This window comes from Lathamus discolor, chromosome 16 (assembly GCF_037157495.1).
Source record: "Lathamus discolor isolate bLatDis1 chromosome 16, bLatDis1.hap1, whole genome shotgun sequence".
In the NCBI taxonomy this organism is placed as follows: Eukaryota; Metazoa; Chordata; class Aves; order Psittaciformes; family Psittacidae; genus Lathamus; species Lathamus discolor.
In genome coordinates, this window is record NC_088899.1 from 3,145,102 (window position 1) to 3,161,235 (window position 16,134).

General features: G+C 56.8%; 3 protein-coding genes across 7 annotated transcripts; all 3 read left to right on the forward strand.

Annotated features, from left to right (window-relative positions):
- Window positions 1–2,015: 2,015 nt before the first annotated feature.
- C1QA (complement C1q A chain) lies at window positions 2,016–4,196 on the forward strand. Of its 3 annotated transcripts, XR_010616269.1 has the most exons (4): window positions 2,016–2,158; window positions 2,901–3,072; window positions 3,210–3,828; window positions 3,912–4,196. XR_010616269.1 is itself a non-coding variant. In XM_065696306.1 (3 exons), the coding sequence occupies exons 2-3, from the start codon at window positions 2,910–2,912 to the stop codon at window positions 3,776–3,778; spliced, it is 732 nt and encodes a 243-aa protein (XP_065552378.1). In that variant the 5' UTR covers window positions 2,016–2,158; window positions 2,878–2,909; the 3' UTR covers window positions 3,779–4,196. The 3 variants fall into 3 exon arrangements, 2 of the variants coding, with proteins under 2 accessions (XP_065552378.1, XP_065552377.1); XM_065696306.1 differs by having other exon boundaries at window positions 2,878–3,072; window positions 3,210–4,196; XM_065696305.1 differs by having other exon boundaries at window positions 3,210–4,196.
- A 1,312-nt stretch (window positions 4,197–5,508) lies between these two features.
- Window positions 5,509–7,498, forward strand: LOC136022689 (complement C1q subcomponent subunit C-like). 2 transcript variants are annotated; one of them, XM_065696308.1, is made up of 3 exons: window positions 5,509–5,653; window positions 6,103–6,298; window positions 6,511–7,498. In XM_065696308.1, exons 1-3 carry the CDS (start codon window positions 5,540–5,542, stop codon window positions 7,065–7,067), a joined length of 867 nt encoding a protein of 288 aa, XP_065552380.1. In that variant the 5' UTR covers window positions 5,509–5,539; the 3' UTR covers window positions 7,068–7,498. The 2 variants fall into 2 exon arrangements, with proteins under 2 accessions (XP_065552380.1, XP_065552381.1); XM_065696309.1 differs by having other exon boundaries at window positions 6,109–6,298.
- Window positions 7,499–8,452: 954 nt separating this feature from the next.
- C1QB (complement C1q B chain) lies at window positions 8,453–10,773 on the forward strand. Of its 2 annotated transcripts, none has more exons than XM_065696417.1 (3): window positions 8,453–8,555; window positions 9,578–9,737; window positions 10,050–10,773. In XM_065696417.1, exons 2-3 carry the CDS (start codon window positions 9,578–9,580, stop codon window positions 10,622–10,624), a joined length of 735 nt encoding a protein of 244 aa, XP_065552489.1. In that variant the 5' UTR covers window positions 8,453–8,555; the 3' UTR covers window positions 10,625–10,773. The 2 variants fall into 2 exon arrangements, with proteins under 2 accessions (XP_065552489.1, XP_065552490.1); XM_065696418.1 differs by having other exon boundaries at window positions 8,455–8,555; window positions 9,575–9,737.
- The last annotated feature ends 5,361 nt before the right edge of the window (window positions 10,774–16,134 follow it).

Below are 16,134 nucleotides of genomic sequence, written 5' to 3' on the forward strand. Positions count from 1 at the left end.
GGGTCCCCCCGGCATCTGCTTTACGCGGAGGAGGAGCGGCTGCCACCGGGTTTGGCCGAGGCAGCACTGCCACCTCGCGGCGTGTCTCCCCACTGCCACTGCCCGGCGCGGCCCCCGCCGTATCCCAGAGACACCCGGAGGCAAGGGGCAGGAGTGTGCCAGGCTGGGGGTATGTTTGGGCTTGCAGACGTGGTCTGCAGGAGCCTCCAGGATGGCTCCCGGCAGCCATTCATCCATCCCTCCATCAGTTCATCCATCCCTCCCTCCCTCCTTCCATCAATTCATCCATCCATCCATTCATCCATCCATCCATCCATCCATACATACATACATACATTCCTCCCTCCATCAATTCATTCATCCATCCATCCATCCGTCCATCCACCCATCCATCCATCCATCCATCCATCCATCCATCCATCCATTCATCCATCCATCCATCCATACATACATACATACATTCCTCCCTCCATCAATTCATTCATCCATCCCCCCATCCATACATCCGTCCATCCATACATACATCCATCCATACATACATACATACCTCCCTCCCTCCCTCCATCAATTCATCCATCCATCCCTCCCTCCCTTCCTCCTCTATCCATCATCCATCCATCCATCCATCCATCCATCCATCATCCCCCTTTCCATCCATCCATCCATCCATCCATCCATCCATCCATCCATCCATCCCCCCATCCATACATCTGTCCGTCCATCCATCCATCCCCCTATCCATACATCCATACATCCATACATTCATTCATCCATCCATCCATCCACCCATCCATCTTCTGGAGCCACCGATGTCGCAGCTGCAGATCAGGAGGAGGATGGAGGAGGAAGGTCGGCTTGAACACAGCAACACTGAAAGTCAAGCAAGTGGGGCTAAGCACTGATAAGGAGCCTAAAGAACCTGGAGGAGGTGCCACCTGGACCAACACCATCTTCCAGGAGATGCTGGAAACCTGGAACCATCCCCCTGTAATTCAGCATTTCAGTGGGGTTAGGGGGACAATCAGAAACAAAGGACACAGAAGCATGAGGCCATTGATCAGTCCTGGATGAAATGATGGAGTGATCACATTTTGACTGTATGTTAAGGAAGGGCAGTAGGGCAGAGACACAATTACTGTCCTGAAGCCCTGTTTTGCAGAAGGTCTTTTCAAACTCACCCATCGTCTCTTCTTGACACAAATCCAGGTCTGGTTGATAGAGGAACTCTGATAAAATAAAACTGCATTTCTTCTGGGCATCTGATTTATTACAGGGTGACATTTTGATCAGAAATGTGTATTATATTGCATTAAGAGGATGCACGCTCAGCTCAGTGATAGATCTCCAAAGGTCATTATTGATGGAGATGCATCCACGAGCAAAGTTTTGTCTGGAAAGGGTCTCTGGGCTTATTTTTGGTTTCACATCACTCATTTCCTTTTTAAGCTGCTTTGGAAACAATACAACACCTTCCTTGGGACCGCGAGATGTGGCCTGGCTGGTTCCAGCATCCCCAAGGGCCTGCTGCACTCATTGAGGCATATCTCAACCCTCTGCTCCCTGCTGCAGTGGGGCTTGAGTACTGGTGGCATCTGGGGGCTCTCCTGTAGCAGAGCTGACGCTGCTGGAGCCCTGCTTCATCAGGGAGCAGCCCCAAGGTGGGCATCTGAGGGGGTCAGCCCCCAGCAGCAGCGATGACAAGGCTGGGTACCAGTGACAGTCACGCTCTGCCCATCACCCAGACCAGGATCCACCCATCCCTTGGATGCCGCCTCGTGCTCACACCTCCTGTCCCCTCCTGCGGTGCCAGAGCTGTGGGATGCCTTTGGGCAGCCTCTACCTTCATGTCGCTTTGTGCCCAGCCACCGCTGGTCGCTGCTGCAGGGATGGTGCCTTGGGCTAGGCTGGGAGCGCTGTGGTCCTGCACTTCTGCTGACCAAGCTGTTCCCTGACTGTGCCCAGCGCAGCAGGAAAGGGAACAAGTTTCTCGTGCAAAGAAAGCGAAACTTGGCACTCCTCTTCCCCAAGCAGGCAAACCGCCGTGCATGCAAGTACATCCCCTCGCCCTGCTTCTCTTCCTCCCTGCTCGCAGGGAAAAGCTTCTAGTGAGGAGAGCTGCTGCTCAGACTGCTCTGTCTTCATTCACCCCAGCAAGGAGGTAAGTCACCCCCAACAGCAAGGGACACGTGCCTCCTCTGCCGACACTCACCGGTCCTTGCTCCCTGTCCCACTTGCCTCCTCCACAAGCAGGAAAAGGAGGAGAACATGATGCCAATGGGAAGGGAGAGCTGCAGTAATCCATCCTTGCTCCATGTGGCTGGGAACATCGCTGGGTTCTGCAGGCTTGTTCCAGGCTGAGCACCTCAGGTTTTGGGGCAGGTCTGTGTGCTCAGGACATCCCTTCTCTCTCACAGCGAGATGTGTTGGACACATGGATCTCCTTCTGCCTGTTTGCCTGTTTACCCTTTCCTGTTTATCCATCCTCTGTTGTGTCTTTTTGCACCCCTTCCTCACTTATGGTCTCTATCCCATGGGACCACTGCCTGTATCTCAGTGTTTCAACACTTCTCTGCATGCATCCGACATGAAACTACCCATCCCAAGGCCAAGCAAAGGGTTTATGCTGTGCTTCTTGTCCTGTGCTTTCCAATCCCACAGTCCTGCCTTGGCCGCATGTCAGATTTTCTGTAACATCAGTGATTTCAGATCACATAAGGAAACACCCTTAAAATCCTTCTGTGAAGTTATTTTCACTGCTGCATGCGGTGTGCTGTCTGTACTGGACAACACACGGGCACCACGGTAGACCCGTGGATGCACCCGATGAAAGCACTTGTGTTCAAGGTGTGTTTGCTGTGTGCTTGCCTTCATCCCCAGTTCCTTCACCCCTGTGCCTGTAGGGAGGCAGGATGCATCCCGGGCTTTGGCTGGCGACCAGCATCCTGGCAGCGCTGCTGTGCATGGCCCTGATGGAGGACGGTGTGTGCCGGGCACCAGACGGCAAGGACGGCTTCCCTGGAGTCCCTGGCCTTGATGGAAGGCCGGGGCAGAAGGGTGACATGGGAGAGCCAGGTAAGGGGGATCCGGAATTGTGTGGTGCAGGTGACCTGGGAGCCTCAAGCCCCTTGGTAGCAGCATCACGGGCTGTGGGAGTAGCTCAGGTTATGACAGACATGCATGGACTTCTCCCCCTCACCACCTCTCTGCAGGGAGATCAGCACAGAGGACGGGCATCCAGGGACTGAAAGGGGATGCAGGCGAGCCAGGGCCTCCTGGCATCCCAGGGAACAGGGGCTACCATGGCCTGCCCGGCCTCCCCGGGCTCGCTGGGCAGCCGGGGCCAAAGGGGCCCAAGGGGAAAGCTGACAATGTCGTGGAGCAGCCGCATCCTGCCTTCTCCGCCTCGCGGAGGTCCCCACCATCCAGGGGCAGCACCGTGGTGTTCGACAACATCATCACCAACGAGGAGAGCTCCTACAGCCCCGAGAGCGGGGAGTTCACCTGCCGCATCCCCGGGATCTACTACTTCTCCTACCAGGTGATCTCCAGTGGTGACCTCTGCCTGAGCATCACCAAAAACAGAGAGAACGTGGTCAGCTTCTGCGACTCCAACAGCCGCCAAGTGCCGCAGGTGAACTCGGGCAGCAGTGTGCTCAGCCTGGAGCAGGGGGACCGGGTCACCCTCAGCACGGACCCTGCCCGGGGCAGCATGATCTACAGCGGCTCCGAGGCAGACAGCGTCTTCAGCGGCTTCATGCTCTACCCGCTAATGGGATGATGGGTCCATCCACCAGCCCAGACCTACCCGTCTGCATGGTGTTTCCCCCTGTGAGTGCACGGGATGGTTCAGTGCCGCAGCAAACACAGATGGCTGCAAACTGAGTCACCAGATGGGCCCTGTGCTTCCATAGGTGTCACAGGGTGGCCAGGCTGTGGGTCAGCGCTGGAGCGGTTACCTCCATGCTGAGCCTTCCCACTCCATCCTGGAGGCAGAGGGCACCCAGACCCCACACTGGAGAGGTCCGATTGTCCCTGGAGACAACTTTACCAGCTACAGTTCTTTGCTCCTGAGTGGGAAATCACTGCATGCCACTGCTTCTGCTACACCAACCATTGCAAACGCCTTTCTGGCGCTCAGCCACTGCTGCTTCTCACACCCTTCTCCATCCGCAGAAATAAACCCTTCTTCCACAACAGCTGCTTGGCTTTTCGTTCCTATTCATGCATCTTCCCCAAACCATCGTTGTCCTGGGCCCCTTCCCAAGCTGCTGCCCAGTGGGAGAAGTGATCCCCGCTTGCCCCTGGCCAATCAGACCCCAATTGCAAAGGCAGAAGGACAGGAGGGACTGAATGTACAAGCGGAGCAGTTACAGGGAGGAACAGGAAATGTCTGGGACCAGCTGATGTCTGTCTTTTCTGGGATGAGTCGAAGGTAGCTGTCCCATACAAATACAGGGGCAACTACAGGAAGACCATGCACTTCACCCACAAGGTACTCTTTGGTACCCAAGCTCTCCAAGGAAGGGGAAAAGCAGCTGTGGTCCTCCAGCCTTTCAGCAAGGAGTGACTAGTAGCTGGTGCAGTGCTGTGTTTCAGCCTTAGTCTGAGAACAATGCTGACAACACACTGACGGTTTAGTTGTTGCTCAGCAGCGCTTAACCCTGAGCAAGGACTTTTCAGTCTCTCATGTATTCCACACCACAGCTCATCATGCCCAGTACAGAAATGGGGGGAGTTGGCCAGGAGGGGCTCATCACTGCTTGGGATTGGGATGGGCATCCGTCCATGGGTAATGAGCAATTGTATGGTGCATCGGTGTTGTTTGCTGGTTGTATTTTTTTTGTTTCATCTCTGTCTCTTTGTTATCTCCCTTTTTGTTGGTATTAGCATCAGCATTAGTATTATATTGTACTTTATCTTCATTATTGAACTTTTCTTATCCCAACCCATGGGTATTACCTTGTCTCCAACTCTCCCCATCCCACCATGGCAGGGGTCTGTGACTGAGCAGCTCTGTGGTTCTTAGTTGCTGTTTGGGCTTAAAGCACAAGAACAAGAATCCCTGCATGTGCCATACCCTGGGGCTGCTACTCACATGTTGGACAGTCAAATGTCCCCATTGCTGGAGTAGTGAGGAGGAAGTCAGCTCAGCAATAAGGAGCAACATCCTGACCAGGGTTTCTGGGTTCCCAGCAGACCCAGAACCCCACAGAGGTGGTGGAGCACAGGGCAAGGTGCAGGGAGGACGGATGGCCTGCGGGTCAGAAAGGAGGAGAAACATCCTTCAGCGCCATTGCCCGAGGGTGCAGCGTGGTCCCATCAGAGCCAGGCAACAACCTCGCACAAGCCCTTCGTTGCACACACATCTCTGGCTACCTGGGGCTCTGCTCCGCATCCATTCACTGCCTTTCTGCTCAGCAATCAGTTCAGGACGTGCTGCAGTGGCACAAGTGCAGATCTCACTGGATGGACAGGAAAGTGCTTGCTCAAAGGAAGCAACCAGGAGGATGTGAAACTCATCTGGGGCTTCTGGGTCCCCATGGGCCCTTTCCTAACTCTGAGACTTCCCCAGGGAGGGTGTCACAGACTCACACACACTTTGCAGTGCCCACAGCAGACAGAGGGCTCAGCAGCACTGAAGCCCCCCCCAGAGGTAAGAGATGCTGCAGGGTCCATCTCTTTGGGGTGGGCTGCATCGGGGCTGGGGGTCCATCAGTATGGCACAGCACTGGGCTATGTGAGAGGAGGCGGAGAAGGAGACACAGGCATGGCCAGGCTGCACACATGCCATGGGGAGGAGATGCACACTGGTCTTGCTGGGGGAAGACCTGTTCCTATGGGCCAAGGATTGTCCTGGGAGATTCCCAGGTGATGGGGCTTGAACCTGATGGGCAGAGCCAGGGAAGTGAGGATGCTGCTGGAGGAGGGCTGGGATCATTCGCGTCCGTCACCAGGCATTTGGAATGGGGGGGATATTGAGGGCTCAGCCATCACGGCCAGGAGCTCCTGGTGCAGTCAGCCTCATAGCACCTCCTTTGCCCCATGACCTGGAAGCCACCATGCAATGCCTGCAGCCCCCAACACTTTCTTTCCCTTTCTGAGCTCCAGAGCACCAAAATGGGGCAGAGCTTCTGGGATCAGCTCCATCTGGTCCTTGTCCTCCTGCTCCTGAATCTGGGGTCTGCTGTGAGCGGAGATGCCCATCACAGCTGCTATGGGATTCCAGGCCTGCCAGGCATGCCAGGTCTGCCGGGCAAGGATGGCCGGGATGGGCTGAAGGGAGCCAAAGGCGAGCCGGGTGAGTAAACAAGGAGGGGAACCACACAGGCTGTTGAATGGGGGCCATCGGGTCCTTTATGGCTGCTTTGCCTTGCTTTGCAGGCATAAGGAGAGCATCCTCTGTGGACAGGGCAGGAGGAAAGGCAGCTGGAGAGGGACAACCCTCTCCCGCCTGAGGATCCTCTCCCCACATCCTGCCATTGACACTCACTGCCTTTCACCACCCCACAGGAATCCCAGCCACTGCTGCAACACGGGGGCCCAAGGGCATGAAAGGAGAACCAGGCAGCCCTGGCTTGCCAGGCAAGAACGGTCCCATGGGTCCCCCTGGTGCCCCTGGAGACCCTGGAGACCCTGGCATGGCTGGAGAGCCGGGAATGCAGGGCAGCTACAAGCAGAAGCACCAGTCAGCATTTTCAGCGACGAGGCAGACTGGTGAGTACCCCTTGAAGAACATCCCCGTGGTGTTCAACCACATCATCACCAACACCAACCACGACTACAACACCACCACGGGCAAGTTCACCTGCAGGATCCCCGGCCTCTACTACTTTGTCTTCCACACCTCACAGACAGCCAACCTCTGTGTCATCCTGCACAAGGATGAGATCAAGATGGCCAGCTTCTGTGACCACAAGACCAACACCATGCAGGTCAGCTCTGGGGGGATCCTCCTCCACCTGGACACTGGGAACCAGGTCTGGCTGACAGCGAATGATTACAACGGCATGGTGGGCATCGGCAACTCCGACAGCATCTTCTCTGGGTTCCTGCTTTTCCCTGACTAGAGGACCACCGGAGCCCACCCCAGCATGCTGGCCTCTTCTCCGTGCCCTGCAAACACTGCTGCTTGTGCCAGGCTGTTGCTGATGCTCCAGGTTTCTCTGCTGGGTGGGAAGCCCCAGGGAAGAGCTCAGCCCTAGCCCCAGACACAATGGCCTGGCCTGGGGACCGAGCGCAGGCGGCCACTGAATGGGGCAAACAGGCACATTTGGATGCATCTGCACCCGGAGTGACGGTGCCAAGCACCCAGGGTGCTGCTGGCACTGCCACGTGCATCCATCCTGAGAACCCCAGATAACCTGACTGAGGCAGGGGTCTCTCCGCACCTTTCCCCTTCCCAGCAGGACAGCCATGCGTCTTGGAGCAGGTCTGCAGCAGCGCCTTTGCCATCACCCAGCTATGAAAAGTGTCAATAAAACTTTCCCCAGCGCACGTGGCCCAGCCTGTTTGCTCCTCCATGACTTGTAGGTAGAGCACACGTATGTCTGGGTGAATGTCGTGTGCATGTGTGGCATCAGAACAGCCCCAAGTGCTCCCTGGCTTGTCCGTGTTCAGCATCAGGGCATCGCACACCGTTCACAACCCTGGCTTTGCTCCGTGGGGTAGGACTCACAGCCACACCGATGGCAGGAAAGGGGTGGTCCATGTGCCCATGCCCCTCGGTCAGGGAGGACCAAGACTCCTCCAGGTAGGGGCTCTGGTACTCCTGTTCCCCTCAGTTCAATTGCAGAGGGCCACAGAGCACGCAGCACACCTCATAGCCGTGCCTCTGGTGACTGGGACATCCCAGCCTTAAGAGGCTCAGGGCAGGGGAAGCACTGGTTTTCCTTGAGCCTGTGGCTTTGGAGGCTTCAAAGCCCACCAGAGGAGTCCTCCTGGTGGCACACTGTGCAGTGGGAAAGGAGGTCATCACCCACGAATATCCTGTCCCTCACCACCACAAGCATCAGCAGAAAGCAGGACTGGAAATGCTTTTACCACAGGATGGAATCGCTTCCCATCCTCGGCATTTGGGAAAGCTTGGAGAATAGATTCAAGGTGATGGATAACCCTGTAGCATCCTCTGGTCTGAGCTGGGTATGTGCAGAGAAGCCTGGGGGATGATAGTTCAGTGCATGCACACTGCTGCAGTCCTGAGGGGTTACCCCAAACTTGTCTGGAGCCCATGGCAGCATCCACATAGCAAGCATGACCCAGGGAGCCTGCAGGGCAGAGCAGACATCCCCCTGCTCCCCAAGGCCAGAGCTGCATGCCTGTGGCCACAGGGTGCTGCTTGGGGATGGCATGTTCTGCTGAGCTGATGGACAGCATCCGTGGTGGATGTGAAAGTGCCGCTGAAAAAAGGGTAGGAGCTAAAGATAAAAAAGGGATGTGGCCCAGATCCTTTCACAATAACCCTTCCAGCAAACTTCTGCTTCTCCTCGTAGGCATTTCCAAGCAGGACGCTGCTGTGTCCTGCCCCATCTCCCCCTCTGCGCAACGAGAACCTCAAGGTAAGAACGAGCCATGGGCAAGGCTGAGCCCCAGCTCCACTCTGCAGGTGGGGGCATGTGGGGAACCTGGCAGCATCAGGTTCCTGGTGCCTGATGCCTTGTGTGGAGCAGAAGAGAAAGGGGGCTGCTGGGCTGGAGGCGGTGGAGATCCCTGGTGGGACCGCAACCCCTCCGGCTCCAGCTGGGGAAGGGGCAGATGAACGGGGAGACGGCAAAGGCCCAGCAAGGAGATCAGCGACCGAGCATCAGTCTGAAAGGGGCTGGGGAATTCCACCTGAGGCCAGCGAGTGAGCGTGCCTGGGGTGATGTGGTGTCCAGGCACAGCCCCGGGAGGTGCGGTGCTCACCACACACACAGCTGCACCAGGAGCTGGGATGCAGGGAGGGCAGAAGGAAGATGGGACCCCAGGGACCAGCAGCCATATGGCTGTCCCAGTAAGGCTGGTTAGATACAGAAATGCTCCTGGGATGAAGCAGGCGTGTGGCAGAACGCAACAGGAGCGCGCAGGGGTTAGAGGGCAGGGCTGGGGATTTCATTGCAACCTGCAAGGGCTGCTGTCCTGCAGATACGCTGGTGGGAAGCGAGAGCTTGCAGATGGGAAACTGTTCCCACCTGGGGAAGGATTTGACCCTGCAGGTGTGATCCTAAGGTGGGGTAGAGAATTCCTCCTCTGAGGGAGCAGTGGGGACCTGCAGCATGCCTGTGGCAGCAGCATGGCCAGGCTGGCATCAGACCCCTGAGCCAGGCTAACCTGTCCCCAGATATTCATGTGGCTGAAGCTCTGGGCACTTGTATACTGGTCATATAAAAGAGAGAAGAGACTGACAAACCCTCCCATGCCCAAAGGGGATGGTCCCTCCAAGGCCATCAGGAGAGTGGATTTGGCTCTGCAGCAGGATGTTTTCCCTCCCTGATGGCATTACCCAGATGTAGCCATTGTCCTCCAGAGCAGCACAGAGTGCCTGCCCCATCCCTCCCATTGCACAAGCCAAGCCCCTCAATGTCCTTCTGTGCTCCAGCAGATGCAGACCCTGTGGGCGATGCTGATCTGTCTGGCTGGAGGGCAGCTTGCAAGTTCCACCCTCTGCAACACCTATGGCAGCATCCCAGGCATCCCAGGGTCACCAGGACAGCCTGGAAGCAACGGCAGGGATGGGAAGAATGGCCTAAAGGGCGACCAAGGTAAGGAGGAGAGGCTGCAGTTGGGGAAAATGACATCTTGAGAATGCCAAGAGCAGGAAAAGGCAGTGCCGGGTGCATGGTCCTGGCAAAGCAATCCATTTTCCACCAGTGACTATAGGGGGTTATCAAGTGGGGGTGATGCTTGGGGACAGACTGGAGGAACAAAAGCAGGGTGCATCACTGATGATGAAGCAGGTAGGGCTCTCCATTGACCCTCACACCATGCAGCTACTGGTGGTTTTCTTCTCAGTGCCCTTTGCAGACCCATGGGGATCGGCTGAGACCACAATGACTCTTCCTTCTGCTCTCTAGGTCCCCCTGGCCAGGTGGATCACGAAGGAGACAGGGGGGAGAAGGGAGACCCAGGACTACCAGGTTACCCTGGGAAGATTGGCCCCAAGGGCCCCCCTGGTTCAAAGGGATTACCAGGTCCTATGGGAATCCCTGGCCTTCAGGGCGATGCTGGTGACTACAAGGCCACCCTCAAGTCTGCCTTCTCAGCTGCCAGGACCATCAGTCCCTACCCACGCCGGGAGCAGCCCATCCGCTTCGACCGCATCATCATCAACGAGAAGGGCCACTACGAGAACCGGTACGGCCGCTTCCTCTGCCGCATCCCCGGCATCTACTACTTCACCTACCACGTCACGTCCAGGGGCAACCTGTGCCTCAGCGTGAAAAGGGGCCGGGGTGGCAGCAGGGGTGAGAAGGTGGTGACCTTCTGTGACTACGTGCAGGGCAGCTACCAGGTCACCACGGGTGGCGTGGTCCTCAAGTTGGCAGCCAACGAGTCCATCTGGCTGGAGCCAACAGAGAAGAACTCCCTGGTGGGGGTAGAAGGGTCCGACAGCATCTTCTCTGGCTTCCTCATCTTCCCCAGTGCTTAGCCTGTTGAAGGTGTTCTGCATCCTTTCTCCTGTAGCTGGCTGATCCCTGCAGGGCTGAGGACTCCCCTGGAAATCCGAATCTTTGCTCTGGAATTAGTGCCTTAAGCACATAGCCGCTGCTCTTGCCCATTAAATGACATAAATGACAACTCTTAGTGCTGTTGACTCCTTCCTGTCTGGGATTTGCCTCTTTCCCCCACAGTAATGCTCAGATATGCAGAGCACTGCTTCTCACACCCCTGGGTGCAACCTGGGCTCATTACTGCTGAGCAGAGCCAGGTAATTCATGCAGTTCCTGCTGCAGATCGCTGTCACAGAGCCGCATAGCGAAGGTCTTAGCCCAAGGTTAGGAATATAGAGGAAAACATGGTCTCCAGCAGGACGGTGGGACACATAACACAGTGGGAAAACTGCAGCCACTGGGTACAAGTGGTAGATGGGGAGATGCTGGAGGCAGCGTTGTACCGGAGAGTGCTGAGGCTCGTTGGATGTGGGGACACCAACCTCTTCTAGAACTTTTGGTTAGGGTGGTGGTAACGGCAATAGCCAGAGAAGTCTGTGGAAGCTTGTGCCAAGATGAGCTGTGATGGGGAAGCCAGAGCTCAGTGCCGTGATGGAAGAGGTGAGCACACACCTATCCCTTGGTGCAGCTGGGGAGTGTCCAGCTTGCGATGCCAGCAGAGGACATGCAGGTCTGCATGACTACCCTGAGCCTACAGGAAACCTGGAGAGGGGCTTTGGGGCCTGTAGGGACAGGCCAAGGGGAATGGCTTGAACCTGCCCGAGGGGAGACTGAGCTGAGCTCTTAGGCAGAAGCTCTTCCCTGTGAGGGTGCTGAGGCGCTGGCACAGGGTGCCCAGAGAAGCTGTGGCTGCCCCATCCCTGGCAGTGCTCAAGGCCAGGTTGGACACAGGGGCTTGGAGCAAGCTGCTCCAGTGGAAGGGGTCCCTGCCCGTGGCAGGGGTTGGAGCTGGGTGAGCTTTAAGGTCCCTTCCAGTACAAACCAGTCTGGGATTCTATGATTCTATGAAGCCCTAAAGCACAACCAAGCCCTCTCAGAGATGTCTTTATTAACATTAGAGCTGATGGACCCAAGGACTTCCAGAGCTGAGGACCCAAGGAATGTCCCCATCCCTGGAGAAGGTGACAATCCAGCATTGTACCTGCGTGGGCAGGTTGCTTGCAGCCTCCAGCCCAGCTGTGCTGAGTTGTGAAGCCCATTGAGGTGTCCACAGGGCACTCACTGCATAGAAGAGGAGAATATTGTGTGTGGGGCTGGGATTTGAAAGGGGCTTGATGAAAGGGACGATAAAGGGGTTTGGGGGTTGGATATGGGCTGGATTTTATGGAGCATTGCAACTGAACTCTCGGGGTCTGCTTGTGGGCCCGGGGCCCCGCATTACTGGCCCGCACAGCGCAGTGACCCGCACTGGTGCAGGCAGCTTGAAGGCTCCAGTTCGTCCGGGGCAAATGGCCGGCAGATGGCACTGGAGACTGGATCAGCCCTCGCATCCCTGTCCCGCAGGCCGGGAGAGCAGCGCTCGCAGGGACCGGGCAGGAGGTGAGGCGAGGCCCCGGGCAGGGGTAATGCTGCCTCCTGCACCGTCCCCGCTGCGTCCCTCCTCCAGCAAAATCTGTGTCCCCCGGGGTGCAGCCGCCCCGTGTCCCCAGAGCTCTGCCCCACATCAGAAGAGATGCTTGGCAATTGCATCCCAAAGATGTCCCTGTGCGGGAGCACTGGGATGCTTTTAAAATGCAGCTGCATCACTCGTGCCATTCTGCAGCTGGAGATGCAGCATCCCAAATACAACCGGGTCAGCAGGGCAGGGGAAGGGAAAGAGTTTTGACCCCAAAACCAGGCTGGGCAACAAACACCAGCTCAGTCTCCTGAGCCCTCAGCAGGTCTGCAGCAGTCAGGAAGCCAAGGAGGACAGGGCTGACAATGAAAGAGCCTTGGCAGGCTGGAGAGACGAGCTGGCAGTACCCTTCTGACTTTTGATGGAGATAAATGCAAAGTCCTTCCTCTGGCATGGGTTAACCCCATGCATTAGGGCAGGCGGGGGCAGGAGGAACCTGAAGCAGGAAGGGATCTGGGATGTTGGTGGACAGCGTGTCGAAGCTTTCTGCCTTCCTGAGTAATTGATGTAATCATCTTGGACTTTTGAAAAGGTCTTTGTCAGGACCCCTCTGGAGTGGAGCTGCTTTGATTTGTAAAACTGATGTCTGACCTAACACCAGCACAAGCCAAAGGGTTTCCGGGGTCTTGGCTGTACCTGGAGGGTCGGAGGCAATGCAGGTACCAACTGTCTCTGAAGTGCACCTCGCTTATGCAGCCGGAACACAGAGGTGCACAGCTCCTGCCATGGGTCTCAGCCAGCATCCCTAATGCCACCACAGCCATGAGCTCCATGGGTTGGCAGCTGTCTGCTCCTTGGGAGCTGCCACTGCATGGGCCATGGAGCAGCACAACCTCTCAGTTATCCAGAATGGATGAGGAAATGAGAACAGAGGGATGTGAGTGGCTGGGGCGGGTGGTGGTCCTTGGAGCATCGCTGTTCAGCTCATCCGTGGCCACTCAGTGTGGGCAGTGTGATTCTGCCCCCGCAGGAAGACCTGAGGTCCCCACATCACCATGAAGAGGACCCCTTCTCCCAAGCTATTACAGCACACACTGGGACCAGAGCCAAAATGCAGATGCCCCCTCCCAAGGGATCACCCACTGGAGGAGCCTGTATCACAGGGCTCCACATTCACTGTCCCAGGGAAAGGACTGATTCGCACCTTCAGTTAATTCTTTACATCTCACCTTCAGTTAATCCTTTACATCTCACCTTCAGTTAATTCTTTACATCTCACCCATGGGCTCCTGCCACCCTCTAAGCTTTAACCCGGCCATGACTGCACCCATTGCAAGAGCTGCAGGCCTTGCTCTCACCCAGGACATAACAGAGCTGTCCCGGTGCTGTGTGCGTGCTCCCTGTGCGTGCTGCCTTTGCGCTCACTTGCACCAGCGCGTGTGCGTGCTCCCACCCGAGCACACTCCTCCTGCTCCATGCACGTATTGACTGCTCTGTGCGCGCTCACGCCGCGCACCCGTGCGCGCTCACCCTGCTCCATGCATGCTCCCTGCAGACCTGCCCTGACACGCACATTCTGCTCCCCCTCCCTCCCTTTGGGTTTTTCTTCCCGTTCCATGGTGAGCCCGGTTCTTCCTCGCCGTCCCACCAAAGCTAAGCCGTGGAGCTTCCCCAGGTGGTGCTGCGACCCTCGCCTGTGGCGTCGGGCCTCCCCCAAGATGCAGAGGCTGCCAGATGCTGAGCAGATGTGGAGGCGGGTGGTGCTTTGAGGTGATTTCAGAGCAGGAGGTTTGGGGGTGTAAGCATTTTGCCCTAAGCAGACATGGGGTGCTTGGAGGTCTCGCTGTGTGCGACAGAGCTAACCACGAGCACCGTGGCCATGTCGCCCATCACCCTGCCCCAATGTGTACCAGATCACACCGAACAGCAGCACATGTGGCGGTCACTCTATGGGGACCCCAACAACCAGGCACATTTGGGAGCAAATCCACTGATGTGCCGAGGCACTGATAGCTGTGAGGATCCTAAAATCAACCCTTCCTGTCACCCGGCACCAGGGATCAGCAAGAACATCATCACATGGGGGTTTCCCTTGCGTCATCTACCTGGGTTTTGGAGATTGTCTCTGTGTCGAAGCTCCAGTGCAGGCAGAAGCAGGGCTCTGGCAGGATCTGATGAGCCGGAGCGTGCAAGGTGCCTGTCGAGTCCCATGGCAAGTGAAGCTGAACTGGAGAGATCAAAGCCCGGCTGTGTTGTTCATCAGTAAGATTGAGCCAGGGATGATGATGGTCCCATGTCCCGGTCTCGCATCACCAACAAACACCGTGGCATTTGCAGAGGTGTTGACCTATTTGTGCTCAGCCTCACCAGTTCTTGGTACCTGTTATCCCAGATCTAACCTCAGGGCTCCTAACAAGTTTCCCCCATCCTCACTCAGGCTTGGATCTGAATTTGAAGGGTAAGAAACAATTGCTTCAGTTCCCCGGAGCGATAGGGACTGGCTTGCCCCCCACCTTGAGCTGCACAGGGAATTCCTGCTTTCCCCGGCCTCTCTGCAGGCACTGGGAGCTGTGGAGGCTCTGCTCTGGGCTGGCCACCAAGGGGTTAAATCTCAGCCCTTTTTTCCTGCTCTGCCTCCTTATGAGGAGCAGCCTTTACGGGGCTGCAGAAAGGCTCTTTCTTTCCCCAGCAGATCTCTGGGAATGAAGTCTGTGTTCCAGATATTAAATTACTCATAAAATAGTTGGCCTGTCCCCGAGGCAGCTCCGCAGCCCCCCCCCCCGGCCCCCGCTGCCCGCTCTGACGGGCTGCTGATGTGCATCTGCATGTCACCTCCTGCTACAAGGTCAATCTCTCCAATTTAAAGCAGCAACGCTGGAAAGCAAACCAGATTTCAGCCGAAATTAGCTTCAAATGGAGCATTCAGGGCACTTGCGCTGCGAAGGGAGCGAAGGAGGGGAAGGACCAGCAGAACTGGGTGGTGCGATGCTGCTGCTGGAGCACCCCACACAGCCCCAGGGGAGGCAGGGATGCTGCCAGCGGAGAGGATGCTCAGGCATCCCTGACCCTGGGGTGTGGGGTGCAGGGGTTGGGGAGGGCTCCATCCCTCGCCCCTTTGCAGCTTTAGGCGATGGAGAGTGGCTTCATCCACGTCGGAGGCTGCTTGGACCAGCGTGGCCATCGGTGACCTACAAGGCCGAGGTTTCCATGGGGATGTGCGGGGATGGAGAGCCTGGCCAGCGTTCAGCTCCAGGCACAGCTCAACGTCGAGCTCGGCTCCTTCCGCTCTGCTTCCTGCTGCCTCCCACCCTCCTGCATCTTCACATCAGCAGCATCCCCCCCCCCAGTCTCTGCCGCTACACGGAGTAGCAGCAGAAGGGGATGCAGGAGAGCCTGTTGTGAGCACGGCTTGGTCCTGCCTGTCCCTGTGAGTGCCCTTAACTCCTTGGGGATGCATCTCAATGAGCAGGGGGTTTCCCCCCATGCCATGCATGCAGATGTGTCATGGTTCCTGAGCTCAGACCAGTTGCTGTACTGGGGATCCTCTCTGCCTCTGTTGGCAAAACCCCCAAACCAGCACTGGGGATGTGACAACGTGGGTCTGGGAGAGCCCCACATAGCCCTGCTCTCCTCCCCTGAGGTTTTCTGTGGTTTGCAAGAAAAAGGAAAGGCGGAGTTCTTCTTCCTTCCACTCCTGGCTCCGGGGAGTGATCAGGGACGAATTGATGACAGTCCCCCCAGATGCCTCAGTTTCCCCATAGGGAGGAACCAGCCCTACTGAGTTACACACCGTGTCCTACCAGCCCTGCTGGAGAGGTACGTGGGGTTTTCAGCCCTCATTTTGCAGTACGTCATGATCTCCACCTATGTGAGGCTGTGAGACAAGCCCCAGGCCCAGTCCTTGTCACATACGCAGCCGTGTGCCTCGCATGA